This window comes from Stylophora pistillata, chromosome 9 (assembly GCF_964205215.1).
Source record: "Stylophora pistillata chromosome 9, jaStyPist1.2, whole genome shotgun sequence".
NCBI lineage: Eukaryota > Metazoa > Cnidaria > Anthozoa > Scleractinia > Pocilloporidae > Stylophora > Stylophora pistillata.
In genome coordinates this window covers 27,573,559-27,598,686 of record NC_142527.1, presented here as the reverse complement: position 1 = coordinate 27,598,686, position 25,128 = coordinate 27,573,559, and the positions used below count along the sequence as shown (strand labels likewise).

The window sequence follows — 25,128 nt, the reverse complement described above, 5'->3', positions numbered from 1 at the left end:
CGAACTTTTCATCGGGAAGTTATCTGTTTCAAGAGTACTCCTCTTGATTGCTGGGTCTGAGGTACAGAAAGGTTGCCATGGCGACATTCAGGCGGGTGCGAGCGCTAACTCCCTCCTTTTGGGGTCTAGCTGGTACTTAAGTTGGGTGTTTTGGTGATTTTTCTTCTTTTGGATATATAGTTTTGATGTTTATTTCTCTTATCATCTCAACCATCTTTTACGCCAAGATCTATTTCCGTCTCCACCAACAACTGCCTCATGTACATGTTTCTACGAAAAAAGAAACGGCCGTCCATTATTGGTGGCCATTAAAAGCACCACCGATCTTTTTTTCTGATCAGTAAGAAACTGCACACAGCTTGAACGTGAAATCATCGGAAATATCGGTGCAGATCTAACCTGTATCATATAATAACATCTCTCTTAAAGAAAAGGCTATGCTGAAAATTTCAAACTGATGGTGGAAACGATAGTTAGTTCTTTGGACGTGTTTAATTTACTTTGTTGATCTTAAATTAATACTGTCTTGACTTTACGGTATATAAAATAAAATACCTTCACACCAGGTGAGGGTAACTTCCAATTGTAAACAATTAGAGAACGAACAATTTACGAAATTTACGAGATGTAAGAAACTGTCAATTGTCATCGATGTTTTTACTATATTTGGAAGCCAAATTGCTAATGATCCACCCCTCAGCTGGTAGAAACAGGATCTTTTAAAATGACTGATGCACCATCTATTAATCTCGGTAAGAGGAAATATGACTACTAACAAATCACATGAAAGAAAACTTGAATCATCATTTAATCAGGCCAAAACCAAAAATTCAAAGCTGTAGGAAAATTCAAGATTATCTTTTATGTTGTTACACTAAGATAGAAGTGAGCGTTCATAATTAATTTGCCTCTGGTTAACACCTTTTGCATTAATTAATTGGCCTTTCTATCTGCTACTTACTTTGCGGCAATTGTTAGCCGTATCATTTCAGCCGTTTATCCTCCATAGTTTTTTTATTCCTTTCAGTCTTTTCTTTCGCCAAGATCTATGTTCGTCTCCGCCACTAAAGGCAGCTTGTTCGAGGCAATATTTTCCCAGAACATTCTGCACTTAGCAGCTTTGTGCCGACTGAATTAAACATAGCACGTTACAAGAACACAGTTTTCATCGTTGGATGGGTGCAGCTCGGACTATTTGTCTGCTATCTTTCCATTATACTGGAACATCTAAGAAAAATCTTTGATATTTTTCTTCCAGTTGGTGCTTAAGAAAGTTTTAACGACGTTAATTTTCTTAAACTCATCTTTACTGCTGGAAAAGAAGGAAAATGAAACGAGTAGTAAAGGATACAGTTAGGTAGTTAAACTGTTTTTATGTGCCGAACTGAACCTATCTACTACAAAACAATGCAAAACTCTGTAGAATAAAGAGCTGGACTTCAGTACAAGTTTTCTATTCAGTCTACTGAGTCACCGTAATAAAGGATCTCTGCATCATGGGGACGACAACGTTCTCTTAGTTTTAATTTTGATGTTGTGTTAAAGCATAGTTATGGTTAAAGGAGTACTCTTATGAAACTTCCCTATAATTTGAAAACCCGAAAAATTCAGCTATTTCATTATGATATTAATTTTTAGCGATTAATAAAGCCTCTACAATAATGAATTTGGGGTAAAGGGAAGAGACGGCTGAAATTTCAGACTATAAAAGCATTTGGATTTTTCGGGTTTCCAAATTACAGGGAGGTTTCATAAGACTGCTCCTTTAAAGAAATATTTGCTGTCACTGCAGAGTTCTAAAACACCACCTGCTAAACTTTAAAATCAGTTATTTCTTGCTAAATAATGATTACAGATATAAGAAATATGACTACCCATATCAGTTAAAGAATATTTGCATCATCATCTGACCAGGCCGAAACTTAACTAGTCAAAGCTGTTGGGGAGTTCAAGACAATTTTTATCGTCATTTGTCAGCGTGTGCATGCGCAGCTCAGAAGGACGCCAAACTGCACCATAAAATCGACGTACTCGCGCACGAGATCTTTACGCCACAAAGGAACCGATCCACACGACCAAACATTTCTTAATCTCACAGCCAGTAACATCAAAGCAAAACTGACCAATCAGTGTACAGAAACAAGTCTTACAGATAGCGACTGATAAAGACACTTCGCTTTCCTCACTACTATACCGACAACTGTCCTCCTCAGAACTGTTCTCACCCAGGCGATAAGACAAAGTGATCAAAAGGAGTGGAGCAGGAACCTTGACTGTAATCAACGTCTCCCTCACTGATAGCAAGCTCTCTGTTGCTGTTAGAGAAATGCTGAACACCACTGATGATGATGCAAACTCCTCATTTGAAGTCAGTTATCCGGAGTCACTTGTGGGGACCAATGCGGCGTTTCTATCCTTCAACATTTTCTTCGCCATCACCACGACACTGGGCAATGTGCTAATCCTTATTGCTCTTCACAAAGTGACTTCGATTCATCCTCCAACGAAACTTTTGTTTCGATGTTTGGCGGTCACCGATCTTTGTGTTGGACTCCTTTCACAACCGCTGTTTACAGTGAAACTTATCAACGAAGGAATAAGAAACTCCAGCATCACCATTCTAGATGTTATTTTAACAATATGGTCCGTCTGCTCTCTAATACTTTGTGCAGTCTCGCTCTTGACATCAACTGCAATAAGTGTGGACAGACTTCTCGCGCTGATGCTGGGTCTGAGATACAGACACGTTGTTACGTTAAGGCGGGTGCGAGCGCTAATTATCTTCTGTTGGTTTTTAGTTGGTGGTTTAGTTGGGTGTATTACTTTAGGTGATTTTTCTATTTTTGTATATATTGTTTTAATGCTTATTTCTCTTATCATCTCAACCGTCTCTTTCGCCAAGATCTATTTCCGTCTCCGCCAACAACTGCTTTCTGTACAGGGCCATCACCACCAAGAGCAACAACAGCCTCCCTGCGGTCTTGTACCGACTGCATTGAATTTAGCACAATACAAGAAAACAGTTTCCGCCATAGCATGGGTACAGCTTGGATTATTTGCTTGCTACTCTCCCTTTTGCGTTACCTTTTTGTTATTATCGTATATATATCTTGACGCGTTTTCCCAACTTATTCTTCTTAACATTTCCTTATCTTTACTTTACTTAAACTCATCTCTGAACCCCATTCTTTACTGCTGGAAAATCAGAGAAGTGAAAAAAGCAGTAAAGGATATAATTAGATAGTTGTTATTAGTCAAATTGAACATTTATATCGTACCAAGCAATGTAAAACGTATGGTATGGAGGATTTTTTCGCTTAGCAAAAATATTCATGACAAGTTACTTAGCAGGTGGCATAAAAAATACCATTTACCAAATGTTTATGTAAACTCAATAAGAAGAAAAAATTTAACAAAGAATGACACATCATCAGCTATTTCCAATACTTTTCTGAAATTTTCATAGTTAACTTCCTTTGTTCATGTCAAGGTGTTTCTGCGAAAAAGGAAACGGCCGTCCATCGTGGTGGCCATTAAAAGCACCACCGATCTTTTTTTCTCGTCGATAAGAACCTACGCACAGCTTGAACGCGAGATTATTGGAAAATGTTCAAGCAGATCTAACCTGCGTTGCACCGACTGCATTGAATATTGCGCGATACAAGAAAATAGTTTCCGCCATAGCATGGATACTGTTGTTGTTAGCCAAATTGAACATTTATATCGTACAAAATAATGTAAAACTCTGTGGGAAAAAACGGTCAGAATTGAATACAGTTTACATTCCGACGAAGGAATCGAGGTGGCATTTGTAATTCTTCTGGTCTACCGGCAAAGAGTTGCTTTACGTCGGGAGGGGGGGGGGCAGAAAAATGTCAAAAATGAACCTACGTCAAGACGTTTACAGGTAACTGTTTTCTAATTCTATTTCTAATACACCGATGCATTGACCGGCTACTGAGCAAAGCTGCAAAGCTGACTAGTTTTCGAAAGGAGTACCGGTTGTGCTCTACGAAATGACAACCCTCTGATATTTCTTCTTTCTCGTGATGGTCTAGGGGTTTTTATCCGATCTTTTTTTCTCGTCAATAAGAACCTACGCAAGCTTGAACGCGAAATTATTGGAAAATGTTCAAGCAGAACTAACCTGCGTTGCACCGACTGCATTGAATATCGCACGATACAAGAAAATAGTTTCCGCCATAGCATGGATACTGTTGTTGTTAGCCAAATTGAACATTTATATCGTACAAAATAATGTAAAACTCTGTGGGAAAAAACGGTCAGAATTGAATACAGTTTACATTCCGACGAAGGAATCGAGGTGGCATTTGTAATTCTTCTGGTCTACCGGCAAAGAGTTGCTTTACGTCGGGAGGGAGGGGGGGGGGCAGAAAAATGTCAAAAATGAACCTACGTCAAGACGTTTACAGGTAACTGTTTTCTAATTCTATTTCTAATACACCGATGCATTGACCGGCTACTGAGCAAAGCTGCAAAGCCGACTAGTTTTCGAAAGGAGTACCGGTTGTGCTCTACGAAATGACAACCCTCTGATATTTCTTCTTTCTCGTGATGGTCTAGGGGATTTTTTCGCTTCGTAAAAGTGTTCAAACTTGAAAAGTGACATGCATGAATAATGTCTTGCCACAAGACCTTTACGTTAACTTTATCAATTTAGCAAAGATTGACACTTCACAAGCTGTTTTTCCTGTCCTTTGCCAAACTCTATAATAACTTCCCTCCTCATCGCACAATATTTTTAGTTTTCTTTGGATACAAAAAAGGAACAACTAATCTTTTCGTCTCATCATTAGGAAGCCGCAGACAGCTTGAACAAGAAATGACTGACACACATCCAGGCAGATCATTTGTATCTTGTGATAACATCTCTCCTAAAGAAAATTCCATGCTGAAAAGTTTATATTGATGGTGAAAACGATAAATAGGACTGTGCTCGCGTTTTGTCTTTTCATGATCGTAATACATAGTTTGACTTTACGGTTAATACACTTTATCGACAAACCAGATTAAAAACTTAATATAAAAGTCGTAGAAAGGAGGTCTTTTTAGAAAATGTCACTTCAAACGTGTTTTGAAAAACCGATAAAAGGTGTTTTCGACGTTTTCTTGTTATGTTTGCATGGAGAATTCCTGTTACTTTGTGAGCAATGAAAATCGAAACAACCATATGCCAGCCTTTCTTCAAATGTTCGCCAGCTGGAGAAGTTTCAGCAATGAAACTGACCGATGGATTTGCTTTATATCAAGGTCAAATTACACAGACGTTGCCAGTCGACCACTCTCCATTTATTCACCTCATTTATTCAGCGACCAATGAAAGAATGATTGTAATTTGCACGACCAACCATGATCCATGATGTGCAGTAGATAATCTGTCTGGTCAATTGTTTTTTTTTTTTATGTTTAAGGTGGACGGCCGGGCCCCGATGAAGGGAGGTGCAATCCCACCGACCTACATGTCTAATCCCAACCCATTGGCTGGCGTGCAATGCCTTAGGGATGGGGACCACCATAAACGAGGGTCACCAGACGCCAAACTCGCTGGGGAATCGAACCCCACCTCACTTAAAAATTACACACTCACTCCCAGAAATTAAACACACCCGCTCATTACTTAACTAAATATTTTCTTTTGTTTTTCTTTTTATGACTTAACTAATTACTTTAAAAGTGGGAACTTTTTGTCGCAAAAAGCCAAAGCAGCCTCGATCTCTTTATCTCTCAACCCGAAAAATCGGGGATCTGAAGTCCACTGGCCGTAGGTTTTACGCTGACTGGGCGGTTTACGATAGTCAACCACAATCTCCCACACGATTGCACGGTGGTCTGCGGAACAGCGAGCCATTTCAGGAACTTCAAGGAGAACCTTAGGGCCACCATTGCAAATATCACTCTTGGGTGGAACCGCTGGCGAGGAGTGTTAGGCCTTCTTAACGGCTCCTTTTGAGACCGGAGATGTCTGAGGAGCAGAACGTTTACGGGAAACGTTGTCGGCCGGTACTTGATCAACCGGTGTGGCAGACGGGAAAAGATCGTCGCTGGCATCAGAGGAGTAGTCACACTCTTCAGCCTCTTCTACAACACTGTCCTGAGCAACGGGAGCGGATGCATCAGCTGCCGTAACACTGCCTTGGGCTACAGGCGCACTGTCTTCACTAGGCAAGGGTACATCCATCTCTACACAGGGCTCAACACTCCCTCCGACCTCAGGAGCATCCTCCACAGGCAGAGCACTCGCAACCATCTTACAGTCCCTAGCCAAATGCCCCTCTCCATGACACCGGAAACATTTGCCCCTAAGGCGACACTCGGTGGACTTATGGCCAACCTTTCGACAGGTCACACACTGAAGGGGTTGCCCCCTATACCAGACCTTGCAGTGAACTCCGCGGATGGCAATAAACGGCGGGATAACTTTCTTGACCACCATCTGCACAATACGTGACCCGGTAGAGACCGAAGGCCTACCGGGCCAAACCTGATTGCGTACAGATTTGACGGATCCATATGCCGACAGGGCCGTGCTAATAGCCTCATTAGATCCCTCAAAGGGAAGCAGAGATACCACAACCGTGGTAGACTGGGGTGTAGGAGGAGGGGGCTTGACCACCCTACACTCCACATCACCCAACTTAACAAACCCAAGCTCCTCAAAAAAGAGCTTGGCGACCTCCCCATTCTCCACAAAAGTCACTCTGGCAACGCGGCCAGCACACGCCTGCACAGCAGCCACACGATGATCGGACTCTCAATCAAAATAAGCCAACAATAGGCCAACCGCCTCAGAAAAAAGAACCTCCTCAGGGAGCCCCTGACAATCGATGTCAATGGTCCTATTAAAGGACACAACCATGACGAAGTTCGGACCCAACCCAAGGACAAGTCCAAGGGATGGGTGACCGAAACAACAGAAAAAAGCAAAAGAAAAACAAGCGAGCTCGGATCAACCCGAGAAATCCCAAAAAAGGGATGGGTGACCAAACGGAAAACCAAAGAAAAAAACCACTGCCAAGGAGGAAAAAGTCGCAAGTTTTCCCTCCCGGCAGGTACTCACTTATCCGACAAGAACCTCGAAAAACCTCCACAACAAACCAACCAAACTCCACACCACTAGGATGGGGAGCAATCCTAACCATACTAGACCTATGTGGGTCTCGTCTGGTCAATTGTAATTGCACACGGTTCATTCACAAAGTTGTCTTGCTTTCGCACGCTGCGACTCTTATGGTAGCGTTCATTATTTCCTCTCAAATAAAAAGCGTTCTGCTGCTGGTAGAGTAATGTGAAAAAAAAAAACTGGATAAAAAGAAAGAAGCTGCTCATTCGAAAATAGTTCTCAGTCACGTTTGGAGATGTTTGCAATTTTCCCAGCCTTGAACACGCTGGGCAATGTTCTACTCTGTTTTCCAAAAGGTGACCTCAATTCATCTTCCAACCAAAATGTTGTTTCGCTGTCTGGCGGTCACTAATCTCTGTGTTAGAATTATTTCCCAACTACTGAGCATTACGTGACAAGACCTATAAAACCGGATGCCAAGGAGACTATAGATAAACTAATATATAGATTTAGCCAAACCTAAAAGCGGAGCTCCCAAGTTCGTAATATTAATGATAACATTAAAGATGTGCATTTGCCAAGACTCGCCTGAGACACCCCTCCCTTCGTTTTGATAGTCTCCCCTACCCTACCCGTGCAATCTGAAGGCACGTACGTACGTACGTACGCTCGGTCAGTCACGTGACAACCAAACTAAAAGAGGTTGACCATATTCCATGGGTATGGGGCTCTGTCCCACGCAATGATCTTGCTCCCTTTCACTACACTTAAGGTGGCTCGTACCAGTTTCCTCGCGCGGGGAACAGGTCACTCTTGCGTGACGCGCGCGAGAGAAACGTGCGTAAGAAGCGCGAGATCAAAAGATGAAAATTCAAAACAAAGATGGCGGTGCGTGGAATTTTTTCTACTTTTGTGAGAAGTTTACCTAAGAGCGTGTATTTGATGTGTTGAGTGGCCGCTATGAATGCAGGAGAAAGAAACTAAGAAAAAGAAGACGATTTTCGGAGAAGTAAAGGTTGCTTCACGTCATATCTAAAATAAATATTCAACCGATTTGAAATCTTGCGACGGCAAAAAAAGAACAACTCAAGTGAAGGATAATCTACCTTAAGTGAAAGAAGACTTTGAAACTTCAAGGAAAATAATATGATGTAGCCAGAAGTCGTGTGTAGGATTTTTAAGATGAGCCCGCTGTCTTTGACAGCTGTTTAATGATTTCTTGGCAGTAAAGGCGAATTTACGTATGTAAACCCCAGATCGTAAGCGCTCGCGCGAGCACACGCAATTGTCAGCGGTAGCTATAATAGATCATGAGCAAATGTCGATCTTATAGAATCCAGATTTTTAAATGCGCTAGAACGCGCGTGGAAATTGGTAAACTCACAAAAGCTATTGCATGAAAACAAGTCCGGTGACCCCTTCTTTTTACTGTTCCAATATGATAATAACGTCGAAACGAATCATCAGAAAAAAAATAGAACATTCTACGGAAGGAAATTTGCGATGTGTGAAAATTGCCTTTTTTCTAGATTTTCTGAAATTCCGCCCCGTAGAATTTTTTAAAAATCTTTGTACATTTGCCTTTTCAAGTGTTAAAAGCAATCACTGAAAAAAACACGGGGTCACCGGGTTAGTTTTTGAATTATTTAAGCCACAAGCTAAAAAATGCGTCTAAATAAGCCTTTGAAAGCGTTGCCATGGAAACTGCTAGTGACGAAATGACCCCTATTTTGAATAACCAGTGATTATATAATTCAACTCTATAGTGTTCAACTGGCCTTGGTCAGTATTTTTGTTGTATTCTTTCAAAGTTACAAACCATCAAAATGATGAAAACTGGTACCAGCCACCTTAACCTTCTCACTCCCAAGATCTCATTCGTGACTCTCCTTCCTATCTCCCACTGACAATTCTTATGATGTTAGTTTGGGGAAGTTGGTAGATGGATAATTTTCTTTATTCTCAGTAGTATACCCCGTCTCTTTCTCAACTCCCGCGGAGCCTGGGTCCGAGCGAGAGTAATAATTAAAATAATTAAAAATACTCTCACTCGGACCCAGACTCCGCGGGAGTTGCGAAAGAGACGGGGTATACTACTATTCTCGTCGCTCGCCTGCTTCAGATTGTATTGAAATTATAAGGAGAAATTCTGTTTTGGTCACTCATGGGGGTAAAAGGGAAGATCAACTGATGTACAAAAGCTTTGTATACTTATACATGTATGAATGATGAAATCTCAAATGAGCAAATCGATCAATAAATTCTTGAATGTAAAGGCTGCTAAACAGTGCCCAACGCAAATGAGTGTCTTCAGCACATGAACATGTACATGTGGTCGGTACCACTCAATATTTACCAGCTACGCTTGCTCCATCGTAAGGTCCATCCGGGTTGAAAACAAAAATATACGGTATAGATAGCAATCTGAGATAGAACTCCCGACCATTTCGCCAGGTTGTGGAAAAAGCTTTGCTCAGCCTAAAATTTGGATTTTTGAAAAGTAGGTAGATTTAAAATTACTTCATCATAAAGAAAACCAAATAAATTTCCGGAATTTACGAGAAATCTGGGTTTCAATGACTTCTTCATAAGCGGCTGCTAATGTTGTTATAAGTGGCTGTGACCAGAAAAGAGGCCTGAGGCAAAACACAAACACCAGAGCCTGCTCGCAGGCTCAAAAAACGGTGGTAAAAGATTATATAACTTGGAGGCGGTAGATTGTCAATAACTGACTTTTCTGAAACCGCGGACAGAAAAGATCGCAAGTTAAAACTTGACGTTCTTGACGATTAGTATTGTGCTGATTTTGAGTATTTTAGATCAAATTACGACGCCTGAAGAGTCCTAAATGGAGGTGTCTTTGTGTTACAATTTTTTTGCTGCAACTCAGGAAACAAACCATTGCTAAGATGACCTAAGCCTCTGTATTTAAACGACGCCAGGTACTCGGCCTTTGATGAAAAACTTGACATTAATTTTTTTATCATACAAATAAATCTCATTTTCACGTAAAATGATTTACTTTTAGGCTCATTTCAAAGAAAAAAATGAAGAAGTTTGTAAGTCGAAAATGGCCAATTCAGTTCACTGTGCTACGAAAGAGGTTTAACAAATCTGACAAATGTCGCCACTATGTAAAAAATCAAATTGCAAAAATTGATCTTTGTCTTTGTTTCGTTGAGAAAAATATATAATTAGATAGGAGTCAAAATTGATTGAAAATTATTTCCATTTTCATTAAGTTCATTATACACTTGGGATTAGTAACTTCGTAAGATCACGCAACGTGTTCAAAGTTCATTTTTAGAAGGAATCGTTCCGTGCTAAATTGTTCTCTCGCTGACCGGCGTTTCATATGATTTTGCCAACCGGATGTCCTATTGAACTACCACCCCGTGTTTACGAGTGATTAGGAATAATCTGCTGAATATCGTCACAGAAGTAAGAGGTCGATGATATGCGATTAATCACTGTAGTTCGCTTATGTTGTAGTTTGCCCTGTAGTTTGCCCTATCTAATATTATGCAACGTTTTCCTTAATAGATCGAATAAAACCAGAAATCATTTATACGGTTTGCGTCATCCAGTGGATTAATAAGCCCGTTTTTCTCCCCGGATCACTCTTTGTTCATCGATTTAATATCCGTTTATCAGAAGTAGCCAAAAGAGCGCAAACGAACCGTTCATTCGGTCTCCAGAATACTGCGCTCAGCTGGGGAGGTTGTAAGTAAGCGACGAAATAAGTATGCACTTTATTTGGACAGGGTACATAATTACAGCTTACATACATACATACATAGTTTATTTGTTAATGCAGGTTGGTAAAAGTCAGCCAATGGCTGATGTGGACCTGCCTATCTAAAACATTAAGGTCTAATTGCATTAACTAGGATAAATACAGGTGTGAGATATATAAGAAATTAAGAGTATGTAAAAATTATTATGTCTATCGTAATCTATTATCAGTAACTGAAAGGATAAATAGATAAATTAAATTAAATAAATTGAATAAATTGTTCAGAAATAATAAAAGTCATCATCCTTGTTTGTAATCAGGCATGATTCCTTCGCGAAACTTAATTTATCTAGTAGTGTCTTATCTTTTTTTATGTTGTTCTTAAATCTTGCGTAGCTAACAGAAAGTTTAATTGATTCAGGTAGGATATCCCACTGTAGGCCCTCTATAGGATAAGGTTGTTCTTCCTATGGAGTAATTGTACTTTGGTATCTTAAATTCATCCCTTCTTCTTAGATTATAGGGTCGCTGCTCAGTTTTGTGGAATAAATCACGTATTAGTTTAGGTACTAAACCGTGATAAGCTGAGTACATGAATGAGATTAACTTTAGTTTGTGAAAATTAGTTAAGGGCTGCCAGTGAATGCGTTTCAAGGTTTCCAGGTTAACTTCTGCAAGACCGTGTATGATCTTAGCTGCTCTTAAGTGGATCAGTTCAATGTCATATAGCAAGGGGGGGGGGGGGGGGGAACAGGTTCCCCAGACTAGCATACCATAAGTAACACCAGGGACAATGCTTCAAAAGTAAATGGCCTCCAATACCTTCTTAGGAAGGACACTCAATCGCTTTAGATACTTGACTTTTCGACTAAAGCTCTTACAGACAGCGGTGATCTGGGGCTGCCATGATAATTTAGAGTCAATTACTACCCCCAAGCAGACACTTGAATTAACATTACTTAGGATCTTGTATAACTGGTTTCAGGGGGCCACAAAAGCTGTTTCTATTGAGTACCATGACCTCCGATTTCCCACTATGAATAGTTAACTTATTATTTCTGCACCAGTCATATACATCCCCCAATATACGGTTTAGTGCATCACACACTACATCGACTGAGGGGCCTATGTAAAATAATGTTGTGTCGTCTGCATACATATCTATTTCCCCTTCTCTAATCTGATTAGGCAAGTCATTTACATAAAAGGAGAAAAGTCTTGGGCCCAGCAGAGATCCCTGTGGGATGCCACATTTCACAGCATTAAGTTGTGATTTACATCCAATCCCCCTTATGGCCCTATGAAATACTGAATTGCAATCACACAATTATGAAAATACTAGAATGTTAAGTAAGAAGCTAAATTTTTCTATCGCTACCGAAGCTGTTAGGCGTGAATTTCCTCCTGATGAAATCAAAGTAATTTCTTTTATACTTCTTCACTGTGAAAAAGCAGACTAAATCATTCACATCGTTCCCAGGCTAATGGCACTGTGCATCTAAATAAATTTGTATCTCTTCCTCTTTTGTTTGCAATGCGAAAACTAAAGCTGTTTCCCTTTTTCTAGCTGTGTTTTAGCTTGATTAGTAATAGTGACTAACTTTCAGAGAGTTTTTTCCCCTAGTTTACCCAAGAATAAAAAGTGACAAAGTTTGATTTTTCGATCGATTGGAAATTTGCGCAAATTCTGGCGATCCCTTCACAAGTTCATGACAGTTGGTTCAAATAATAATACAACAATTAAGAATCCTCCCAAAGACACACACACACAAACACACACACAAAAAAAAACGCATGAAACGAAGCGTTTTATCCGACAAAAAAAACAGCATGGCTTACATCGTCATATGTAGCGGCTTTAATTCAAAGTCAAATCACACAAACGTCTCTTGTTGATGTCTACAGAGGCTCGTCCTGACAGCAACTCAAAAAAGTTGATATACAATCCATTAAGGAGGCGATCATGAACTAGTACAAAAAAGTCAAGTTGCAAAATAATCAATTACTCATGCAGCTGGTAGGAACAGGATCTTTTTAAATTGAAACCACTAGCCATTCATTACGGACATAAAATTATGAATGCCCATTTCACTTGAAAGGAAATTTGCAAAAAGACGTATTCACTTGCGACACATCTTTAAACAAAGGAGCCGATAAACAAGACCAAACATTTTTTAATCTCCAACCAAGAGCATCAAAGCAAAACTGACCAATCAGTGTACAAAAAAAAGTTTTATAAATATCGATTGACGAAGACTCTTCACTTTCCTCTAATGACTGCTTCCGCGGCAGTTTTAACAGCATTTTTTACTTCTCTGCTGACAACAGTCCTCCTTAGAACTACTCTCAACCGGACGAACAGACTAAGCGATCAAAAGCAGTCAAGCAGGAACAGTTAGAGTAGCCAACAGTCTCCCTTTCTGATAACAAATTCTCTGTTGCTTTTGGAGAAATGCTGAACACCACTGATAAACATACAAACTCCTCATTTGAAGTCAGTTATCCAGCGTTACCTGTGGCGACGTATGCGGCCTCAGCATCCTTTAACATTTTCCTCTCCATCACTGCTATACTGGGCAATATTCTAATCCTTACCGCTCTTCACAAAGTGACTTCGATTCATCCTCCCACAAAACTTTTGTTTCGATGTTTGGCGGTCACTGATCTTTGTTTTGGACTGATCATTCAACCGCTGTTTACAGGGAGGCTTCTTGAAGGAGGAATAAACTCCAGCATCAACCTTTTTTATCTATTTCAGGAGTACTCTTCTCTAATACTTTGTGGAGTCTCGCTCTTGACATCAACCGCAATTTGTGTGGACAGACTTCTCGCGCTGTTGCTGGATCTCAGATACAGACACGTAGTTACGTTAAGGCGGGTGCGAATGCTAATTATCTCCTTTTGGGTTCTAACTGGTGCTGGGTGTATCTTTATTCAGTTATTTAACTTTTCCCTTCTCGCATATGCTGTTTTGATGTTTATTTCTCTTATTATATCGGCTATTTCTTACGCCAAAATCTATTTCCGTCTCCGCCAACAACTCCTTGATGTACAGGGCCTTGTTCACAACCAACAACAACAACAACAGCCTCCCAGCGGCGTTGTACCGACTGCATTGAATGTTGCACGATACACGAAGACAGTTTCCGCTATAGCATGGGTACAGCTTGGATTATTTGCTTGCTACCCTCCTGTTTGTGTTTTATTGATGTTAGAGGATTTGGTAGACTTTTTCGAAGATAATCTTTTTAACTTTTGCTTGTCTTTACCTTTCTTAAACTCATCTCTAAACCCTATTCTTTACTGTTGGAAAATCAGGGAAGTGAAACAAGCAGTAAAGGACACAATTAGACTGTTAAATTGTTGTTGTGGGCCAGACTGAAAAAATTTACATGATGTCGGACAAAACAATGTGGCTGCAATGAGCAGCTGGATTCAAATACAAGTTATGTTTAGACTACTGAGTCGCCGCAAGAGAGGTTCTCTGTATCAAGGGAGCAGTTTTCTTTCCGGCTCTGGTTTGTGAAGAGTAACTTTACGTTGAATGACAACATCCTCCTAATTGATCATTTTGATGTGGTGTTAAAAAGGAATATTTACTGTCACCATAGAGTGGCACGAGCCACAGGCCCTTCTTCAATCAGCAGGACAGAAAAATGCTAAAACGGAACCTACACCATGATATTTAACTGTTTTCTAATGTAAACAAGTGTGACTATAGTGGATATCGCTGTACTCTACTATTCAACCGGCTATAAAGCAAAGCTGCAAGGTCAACGAGTTTTAGAAAGGAGAACCAGTTGTGACATACTAATAACATTTCGTGTTATGTTCTCAGTAGGAATGAAAAATCACCAATATCCAACTTAAAATGTGTTAGAGTTTATTCAAACCGGGCAGTTTAAACTTTATTCTCATAAATATAAACCGACTGCGGTGAAGCAATCTGACAGTGTACGAAGAAAGAATACTCCACGAGGAGATAATTCATATTTTTTAAAGTCGATCAAAGGATTCATGACTTGAAGAGTGTATTTATAAAAAAGCCTAGATACACAGCTTTATCGGGGCCCTTTTTAATGTATAGTAAGATGTAAACTACACTGATCTTATTAGGTACTCATTTGACATGTTTTTTGACCTTTCGCTTGCATTGGGATAGGTCTGGAGGATTTCTTTCGCTTGGCAAAAATTTTCAAATTACTTAGAATGTGACATCAAAATACTATTTAGCAAACGTTTATGTAAACTCAATAGGAAGAATAAATTTAACAAAGAATAAAAGCTTATAAGCTATTTCCTATACTTTACTGAAACTTTCATAATCAACTCCCTTTCCTCAAGCCAAGATGTTTCTACGAAAAAAGAAACGCCCACCCATTATTGGTGGCCATTAAACGCACCACCGATCTTTTTTTTCTGATCAGTAAGAAGCTGCACATAGCTTATACGTGAATTTTTTGGAAAATATCGATGCAGATCTAACCTGTATCACATAATAACATCTCTCTTAAAGAAAGGCTATGCTGAAAATTTCAAACTGATGGTGAAACGATAATTAGTTCTTTGTTCGTTTTTTGCTTTTATTGATCGTAAGTGCATGTTTTAACTTTACGGTGTATAGAATAAAATACCTTTACACCAGGCAAAGGTAACTTCCAATGGTATACAATTAGAGAATGAACAAAAATTTACGAAACTGTTAAATGTCATCAATGTTTTTACCATATTTGGAAGCCAAATTGCTAATGATGCATTTCTCAGCTGGTAGAAACAGAATCTTTTAAAATGACTGATGCACCATCTATTAATTTCGGTAAGAGGAAATATGTCTATTTTATATTACATACGTACTTTATTGACTTTCCCCAATGGGGCTTTTCAAAGACAATATCCTAAATAAATGCAATATATCATGACAATACAATTTAATAATGACAATACAATATAATATGTAATTAGGTCTTATTAACCGAGCAGGAAGTCTGTATAGGAGAATCTTGACCGAGGTCGCCAGTACAGACCGAATACAGTGAGGTCTGTACCAGCGACCGAGGTCAAGATTCTCCCATACAGACCGATCTAGCTCGGTTAATAAGATGTTTATTATATGGCTGTCTTATGTGCAAATTTTTATAGTCTTTGTACCTTTCTTTTCTAGACCGGTCTAGATGCCGGTCTAGATGAGAAAATCTAGACCGCTTTCAATATTGATTTCAGCCAATCAAATTCGTGAATTTGGTAGTTCCCAGTCCTTGTGAGACACAGCCATATAATAATGCATAATATTTAGTCCACCGCGCCTCCACCTTATTAATTAGGCGATGCTCAAAAACGTGTGTGGAATCTCAAATCTTAAAAGAGTGCTCAAGATTATTCCAAATATCAACTGATCTAAAATGAAAGGTATTTTGACCACTACTAGTTTTAAAAAGGGGAATATGCAACATTTGGCAGTTTCTGGTCTTATGACTGTTAATCTCCACGCGTTTGATAAGTTGGGAGGAGAGGTGTTTTGGGGCTCGTCCTGTCATACATTTGAAAGTCATTATGGCGCCGCGAAGATATAGTTTATTTGCCACTGGGAGCCAGTTTAGTTCTTTAAGAAGAGGCTTAACATGGTCGTATTTGCGCGCACCACAAACAATACGACAAGCGAAGTTCTGTATGCTCTGTAATTTCGGTATGTTGCGCTTGGAGGTATTCGACCAATTATCTAAAAACTAAAGAGTTAATAATCGTAAGAGGAGTATGTTTGTTAAAAATATGTTTGGTACGATTAACTTGACTAAGTCGATGCATAGAGGAAGATACAGTTTTGGTTACGCGTTCGTCAAAGGCTAGATTAGAGTCTAAAAATACGCCCAAGTCCTTAACAGTGTTAACAGGGAGTTCATTTCTCATGAAGTGGATCAAAAAGGGGCCTAACTTTTAGCGCATTTGTCTGCTCACAAACACTATCAGTTTGGTTACTAATCACATGAAAGTTAACTTCCTTCATCATTTAATCAGGCCAAAACCAAAAAAGTCAAAGCTGTAGGAAACTTCAAGATTATCTTTTATGTTGTTACATTAAGACAGAACCGAGCGCTCATAATTGGAAAAAAATCCGAAGAAAAAAATTGATCTGTAGAATAAAGAGCTGGACTTCAGTACAAGTTTCCAAGTTTTTTTTTATTCAGACTAGTGAGTCACCGTAATAGATTATCTCTGTATCAAGGTGGCAACAACATTCTTTAGTTTTCATTTCGATGTTGTGTTAAAGAAATATTTGCTGTCACTGCAGAGTGCTAAAACATCACATGCGTTAAAATTAGTTATTTCTTTCTGAAACATTCATAGCTTCCTTGTTCATTTAAAGATGTTTTTGGCCGAGATATTCTACAGAGAATTTGAACAGGAACAAATTTTACAAAACTGATAAATGTCACCGATGTAATTACTAAATTTAAAAGTCAAATTGCAAAACAATCCATTCTTCATGCAGCTGCAAGGCAGAAACAGGATCTTTCAAATTGTATTTGTTGTTTGTATTCTTCAGGCTGCGATTTCTAGCAATTTGAGCGGGTTCTGACCTATCAGGAAACTGTTCTCCTTCTAAGTTGCTCAACACTATTTTGTTGCCTGTAAAAGCGGGAACTGGGACCGACGCAATCTTTACTTCCAGCGTGCCCAGTCCTTAAGACGATCAACGACGCAGTACTGCGGTAACTTTCTTCCCCTCCCCCAGACGAATGAAAATAGACCAAGCCATGGACAGTACTTAAAAATGATCAATCTTAGAGGCCAAGCAAGTCATGACTCTGGTAATGTTCCCTTAAAAAAACTAAAAATATGCCGATTATGCTAGCAGTGCTACTTTAAGAAAAAGTGCAAAAATTATGCTCGTTTTTCCGAATTATGCCAAACATTATGCTAGCACAATCGATAATGGTATACCTACGCCAAGATATTTACGGGTAACTGTTTTCTGATTCTATTTCTGATACACCGATGCATTGACTAGCCACTGAGCAAAGCTGCAAAGCCAACGACTTTTGGAAAGGAGAACCGGTTGTGGTCTACAAAATGACAAGCTTCTAATATTTTTTCTTTCTTAGGATGGTATAAAGGATTTTTTCGCTTTGCAAAAATATTCAAACTTAAAAAGTGACACGTATCAGTAATGTCTTGCCGCAAGACATTACTGATATTAGACATTACTAAGTGTTAGAGGCAACATTATCTAAGTGTTAGAGGCAACATTATCTAAGTGTTAGAGGCAACATTGATTGACACTTCATCAGCTATTTTCTATTTTATTTACTGAACTTTTAGCCTCCTTCGCAAAATTTTTTTAGGATTCTATGGATACAAAAAAGGAACGACCAATCTTTTCGTCTTACCATTAGGAAGCTGCACACAGCTTGAAAAAGAAATGACGACACATGTCCACGATAATGCAACCTGTATGTTACAATATTATCACTCTTAAAAAAAATCCATACTGAAAATTTGTATATTGATGGTGGAAATGATAAATGGGACTTTGAGTCCTATTTTTCGAACAAGTTGTTTGCGTTTTGTCTTTCCTTGATCGTAAATACATATTTTGACTTTACGGTTGATGCACTGAAATACCTTTTCGTCAGTCAGGGTAATTTCTAACGGTAAAGAATTAGGGAATGAAAAAATCTGACAATCTAACAATTGTTGCCGATGTTTTTACTATATTTGAAAGTCAAATTGCAAAACAATCAATCCCTCGTGCAGCTGGTTCAATAAGGATCTTTTAAAATAAAAGCACTATCCATTAATTTCGGACACAAGGACAAATATGACAGCCCATATCATTGAAAGAAACTTTGCATCATCATCTGATCAGGCCAAAACTAAACTAGTCAAAGCTGAATTGGAATTCAAGATAATTTGCATGGTCGTTTGTTAGTGTGCTTAGCCCATATGGTCACATATCTGCGCTATAGAAATCGACTTACTTATGATATATTTACATAAGAAAGGAGCCGATCAACACGACGACACATTTTTGAGTCTCGTAGCTTATTACGTCAAAGTAAAACTGACCAATCAGTGTACGCAAACAAGTTTTATAGATATCTATTGACGAAGACTCTTCACTTTCCTTTATTGGTTGCTTCAGCAGCAGTTCCCAAAACAGCAGTCACTACCATACCAACGACAGTCTTGCTCAGAACTACTCTCACCCAAACGATCAGGCTAAGCGGTCAAAAGAAGACAAGCAGGAACAGTTACAATTGCCGCCATCTCCCTTTCTGATAACAGATTCTCTGCTGTTGTTAGAGGAAAGCTGAACACCACTGATGAACGTACAAACACCTCTTTAGAATTCAGCTATCCGGTGATACCTAGGTATGGAAGTAGCGTTTGCATCCTTGAACATATTTTTCTCTATCACTGCGATACTGGGCAATCTTCTAATCCTTATTGCTCTTCGCAAAATGACCTCGGTTCATCCTCCAACGAAACTCTTGTTTCAATGTCTGGCAGTCACTGATATTTGTGTTGGAATCATTTCACAACCGCTGTTTACAGTGGTGCATATTGACGAAAGAATCATAGAGTCCAGCTTCATTGGTGTGATATGGGCCTGTTCCTCTCTTATACTTTGTGGAGTCTCGCTCTTGACATCAACCGCAATTAGTGTGGACAGACTTCTTGCGCTGTTGCTGGGTCTGAGATACAGACATGTTGTTACGCTAAGGCGGGTGCGAGCGCTAATTATCTTCTATTGGTTTTTAGTTGCTGCTTCACTTGGATGTCTCTTCTTTTCAAGTCTTTTTTTTTTATGAATATTTTGTTTTAATGTTTAGTTCCCTTATCATCTCAACTACTTCTTACGCCAAGATCTATTTCCGTCTCCGCCAACAACTGCTTCATGTACAAGGCCATGTTCACCAACAAGAACAACAACTGCCTCCCAGCGGCGTTGTACCGACTGCATTGAATGTTGCACGATACAAGAAAACAGTTTCCGCCATAGTATGGGTACAGCTTGGATTATTTGCTTGCTACTCTCCATTCTGTGTTACTTACATGTCAAGTTATCTTGGAGCGCTTTCCGGAGTTAATATTTTCCACTTTTCCTTATCTTTACTTTATCTAAACTCATCTCTAAACCCCATTCTTTACTGCTGGAAAATCAGGGAAGTAAAACAAGCAGTAAAGGACACAATTAGAGAGTTGAAGTGTTGTAGGGAATCAAATTGAAACTTTACGTCCTACAAAACAATGTAAAACTCTATAAGGGAATTCAAAATGAAGTTTCGTGTTTACAAATGTTGTTTTAGTAAATTCAAAAGCAAATGCTATGAACATGATTTGTTGAACTCTTCTACGACTAGTGGAAACCTGTTTCACAGACAATCCAGCATTTTGGGGTAGGGATTACTTTGGGATGGTTCTCTGTCTTAGCAATTAAATGAACGAATATCGCCTCAATAGAGAGCGTTAAAATGATTAAATGTTTGACGTGTAACTACACTAACTTTGATATACAGGCTGCTGACTTCGCTCAGGGATGGTTTAAAGGCATTTTTCCTTTTGGTCTACCATTAGGTGCACTGAATGATACTGAATTTCAATTTTGTTAATGAGTGAATTGACGAGCGTGTGAGAGGTTCAGTAGCATGAATTGTATTGTAATTGTTTAAGTCTTGCATAACTTATATTATGAACAACACGCTGTGGAAATCTGTAGCCCAGGGGTGTTTAAAATTAAGACTCGTAATGGGTGTTTTAAACGAAGCTACCTTGAAAAATATGCAACTTCGAACGTATTTAAAAAAATAAATTTGTTTCTTTTATTTGCTAATTTTCTTTAAGATTGTTTTAAGAGAGAATTTTATTTGATAACCAATAGTAATAAAACGAGGCCTGCACCACTTTTATTTTCCAAATGTTCTCCAGGTGGAGAAGTTTCGTCAGTTGGACCGGCTAATGGAGTGGCATTACCGTGAACCCATTAAAAGCACCAACGATCTTTTTGTCTCCTCAATTTGAACTGCACATAGTTTAAGGAGAAAATGATTGACACCTATCCATTTTATCAACAAATTCATATGATATTTAAAATTTAATATAAAAGACGTCGTAATGGGAATTTGACCAAAATGGCATGAAGCCCAATTATATAGCCCAGCATCGTTTGATTAAGCTTTTTGAAACGTGACTTATCGACAAGAAGCTGCACAATGCTTAAGATTTGGGTATGTTTCAGATGTAGCCATGTGTTAAAAGAGCGATTCTATCAAGCTGTTTTCAGAAAATTTTTACTTCAAGCGTGTTCAATTTGAAAAGCCGATGAAAGGTGTTTTTGATGTTCTTTTGAAATGTTTTCCTGTAGAATTCCTCTTATTTGTTGAGCAATGAAAATCGAAACAACCATCATGATGCCAGTCTTACAAATGTTCGCCAGATGGAGAAGTTTTAACAGTTAAACCGACCAATGAATTTGCTTTATTTCAAAGACAAATTACACAAACATTGTGAGTCGACTGCGCTTCATTTATTCACCGCGAACCGTTTGTAAATTAACTCAGCGAACAATGAATGTTTTTAAATAGCGCAACTGACTATGATGACTTTTGTCTATGATGTGTAGTAGATAATTTGTCTGGTCAATTGTAACTGCATAGGTTGTAACACTTACGGTAGTCTTCATTATTTTCCTCCCTAATTAAAGGTATTCAATTCTGCTGCTAGTTGAGAAATGTGAAAAAAAAAAATGGATTAAAGAAAGAATCAAAAGTGCTCATTCAAAATAGTCCTCTGTCACGTGCGAGGATGTGTGCTCAGTTCCCAGCCCCGAATTTTTTTTTCGCCACTGTGTCTGAGCTTGGCGTCTCGCTGGGTTTTTCTAATTCTAACTACTTTTCACAACGTGACTTCAATTTATCCTCCCGCAAAACTTTTGTTTCGGTCAGTCTGGCCGTCAATGACCTTTGTGTTGGATTGATATCAGTAATTACCTCCTTTTGTGTTTTTGTTGGTGCTTGAGTTGCACTTTTCTTGATTTTGTATATTTTCTTTTTGGTATATGCTGTTTTGAGTTTTCTTCTTTCATCATCTCGGCCATCCGTGACGCCAAGATCTTTTTCCGCCTCCGTCACCAATTACTTCATGTACAGGGCCATAGGCCATCATGGGTCTTTAACAACAACAACAACAAAAACAACAGCTGTTTTCCAGCGGCGTTGTACCGACTGCATTGAAAGTTGCACGATACAAGAAAACAGTTTCCGCCATAGCGTAAGTACAGCTTGGATTATTTGCTGACTACTTTCCATTTTGTTTTACATTGATGCATTTTGTAGAGAATACGGCATATTTTCTATTTAACTTAAACTCATTCTTTACTGCAGGAGAATCAGGGAAGTGAAAAAAGTAGTAAAGGACACAATTGGAAAGTTAAAATGTTTCCTTAGGAAAAACTGGACAAACTTATTGTACAAAAGAATAAGAACTTTGTTAAATTAAGAAAAACATGGAGATCGTGGCTTTTGCACCATTATTTATTACATTAGCTTCCACTTTATCACCGGAGCAAGAAAAAATATTTAATATTATAAATATAACCAGCAGGTCCTTTTGCCTTACTAGCCGGATAGTTAAATATGCTATGAGTTCCAGATTTTTATCTCGACTCAAACAAAAAGGAGATTCGACTTCAATGACAAAAAGCCAATGTATATTCCAGTGTATTCTGCTTAAACATCCACGGTTAAAAGTACAATTGACTGGTTTTTTTTTTGGTTTTTTTTTTGATCATCAAGAAGCTGTGCACGCCGTAAGCTTGGAGATTTTGTACTAGGAGTAAATGAAAACTTTCCTGAAATATTTTGTGTTTGATTTATTGAAGAAGGAACAAAACACTTTAACGTTGTTTATTACAAAATTGATGTAAACACGCAGAAGAGGGTCTCAATGTTTGGGGGGGGGGATAGGGGCAGTTTCTTTTACGGTCGACTGTTCACTTTTTTCGATTTTAACGGTTAACGATTAATAAGAATAAAAAATTGTCGCTGACTTGTAAGGCTTTAAATAGTCAAGCACTTAACCATATCAGTCCTGCTGAGATATAAGAAAGAAGACTTATTGAGATCATCCGGGGAAACAATTGCTTCATGATCATGAACGCTTTGCTGATCCGAAAGCATTTGGAGACAGGGCATGGAATTATCAACAACAAAAAGATTGTATGGGTACCGAGATTTCCCCAGTATCATTGGCTGAGTTTCAGTAGCGTTTACTTGCAGGTCATTTGCAATGAACCAGAGGGTCAATTTCTCTGTCTTGGTTAAAAATGATCTTCTAGGAGCTTTGCAATGTCAAAGCGTCTTATTTTGCGGTGCTTTAGCACCCTGCAGAAGCATTAAACCGTCAGGTCTGGATGAGAACCACCCAGAAACTCTAAGACGTTTTTCCCAGGTTCCTTGGAATTGGAAAGACCTGATATATATATATATATATATATATATATATATATATATATATATATATGCTCGCTGGTTTACTCTAGTTTGAGCACTCTGGCATGGCTTAGACGATACCACAAAGGTTGGGTCGTTTGGGGTGACCGTCTCGGTTCTCCCCCATCCCAGCAATATATATATATATATATATATATCTCATGCCGTACTCGGCAGCAACTTTCCTCCAACCCCCAAGACTATATGGGCCGTTCCCAAACATACATGCAAGTTCTTCATGGGTTTCGAAGTCTACTTCTTGTAAAAGTTTAAGCTCTGCGGAGTAAGGGAAGAAACATCCTTGATTAAGAAAAGGGACGATAGTAGGAAGGACGAATGAATTAAACCTTCATAGCTACATAGACTGCGGGCGTACAATAATTGGAGATAAACATAACATCCCTTTGAAATATTACAGAAGTTTACTGATATAGATATAAGACAAGCGTTTCGCTGAAAGGATGTCAGTTTTCACCATTTATACTTCTGCGGCTCACGCTGACTTTTTCTGTACATTCGTAGGCTCGATGTACGCGAAATGGGAAAATATATTAAGTTGAATCATACACGCATTTTGATTGATTTTTTGTAGTTATGATCTAATCGGCGTCTCTCTTGGATTATAGATCTTAGAGGAGGCAAAATATGATAAGGAAATCAATGTGACACTTGTGTGCTACTGGTGCTAATTATAGAGGGCTTGTGATTGCCACTCAGTAACAAGCTTTTATTCGCATTTAGCACTCACTTGTTCTACTTTGACTTTCAGTCGGAATGACATCCAGTTCAGCAGGACTTGATTTCACTGGTACGCAACAACGATCCTGGTAGCTTACTTCACACGTGTATTTACCAAAATCACGCAGCTTAATACAGTCAAGGACGAGAGTGTCATTATTCTGCCTTGTTAATTCACTGCCATCTTTAAACCATCAGATTATGCTTTCCATCAGATTATGATTTCCATCAGATTATGCTTTCCTCGGACCTTGAACTGAAATTCCACTCTAGAACCTCCTTTTTTCTTTTGAGATTTTGGCTGGCTATCAATGTTTATCGGTTCCGAAAATTTAAAGGGAAAATGTAAATGGTAAAGGGACCTCGTTTTTTAGTGGAGCAAATTTTTTGTTTCACTGCCAAGCGGAATTATTTAATTGTCTAGCACTGAGTTAAGTAATAATTAGTGAAAACGGTTGGACAACATGGGTCGAAAAGCAATTACTGGACTCTTCCTTATTTAGCTCTGCGATTGAAAAAGCGAAACCCTCCGCTTGGAACAAACAATACTTTTTGTTGGACATGTAGTTAGGGTTAACTAGCTTAAGAAACTCGCGTAAACGAAGGCAGCAGAAGTCTGATCAAAAACTTTTATTCAGTTCTCGGTTAATGACTCTCAATAGCTCTTCATCTGAATGTCTGAGCCTCCGTGTGTCTCTTAGCCTTAGGTACACGCTCTTAAATATCCCATCTGTAGGTATATTTGGGCTTATGGGACAAATGACGTTTGCAGAATAACATACTTTTAGAAGTAATTTGGATATATCAACAAAGTTGAAATGGTAAATTAGCCACCGTAACGATTACAAAAGCTGAGGTTTCGAGCGTCAGCCCTTCGTCGGAGCAAATAGAGGAATTGTGGGTTGTGTGTGCTTTTAAAGGCAGAAAATGGAGCTACTTTATTGGTGGGAACATGGCAACGAGAAAAACACGAATAAATTAGTGGAATGAAAAGCGTTCGTTGATCCCTGTGGGATTTAGACTGCCGGTTTGAAAGATGAGCTTTTGTTCGAGAGTTTTACGGCTTTCCGTGCTACCTAAGTGTA

At 38.9% G+C, this 25,128-nt stretch overlaps 3 protein-coding genes and 1 pseudogene across 3 annotated transcripts in view; all 4 read left to right on the top strand.

Moving 5' to 3' along the window:
- Positions 1-25,128, top strand: part of LOC111322469 (serine/threonine-protein kinase 16) — a 62,352-nt gene that overhangs the window by 13,861 nt on the left and 23,363 nt on the right. The gene's annotated exons all lie outside the window — the stretch shown is intronic.
- Positions 1,934-5,123, top strand: LOC111322467 (adenosine receptor A1-like). The gene has a single exon (XM_088734318.1). It carries the CDS (start codon positions 2,327-2,329, stop codon positions 3,242-3,244), a length of 918 nt encoding a protein of 305 aa, XP_088590444.1. The 5' UTR covers positions 1,934-2,326; the 3' UTR covers positions 3,245-5,123.
- On the top strand, positions 13,270-14,199 carry LOC148724147 (melanocyte-stimulating hormone receptor-like). The gene has a single exon (XM_088733585.1). The coding sequence runs from the start codon at positions 13,270-13,272 to the stop codon at positions 14,197-14,199; it is 930 nt and encodes a 309-aa protein (XP_088589711.1).
- On the top strand, positions 18,634-20,641 carry LOC148724146 (adenosine receptor A3-like; annotated as a pseudogene).

What these genes read in the sequence shown, in the direction of transcription:
- LOC148724147 (XM_088733585.1), top strand. Translation starts at nt 13,270, where the DNA reads ATGCTGAACACCACTGATAAACATACAAACTCCTCATTTGAAGTCAGT.
- LOC111322467 (XM_088734318.1), top strand. Translation starts at nt 2,327, where the DNA reads ATGCTGAACACCACTGATGATGATGCAAACTCCTCATTTGAAGTCAGT.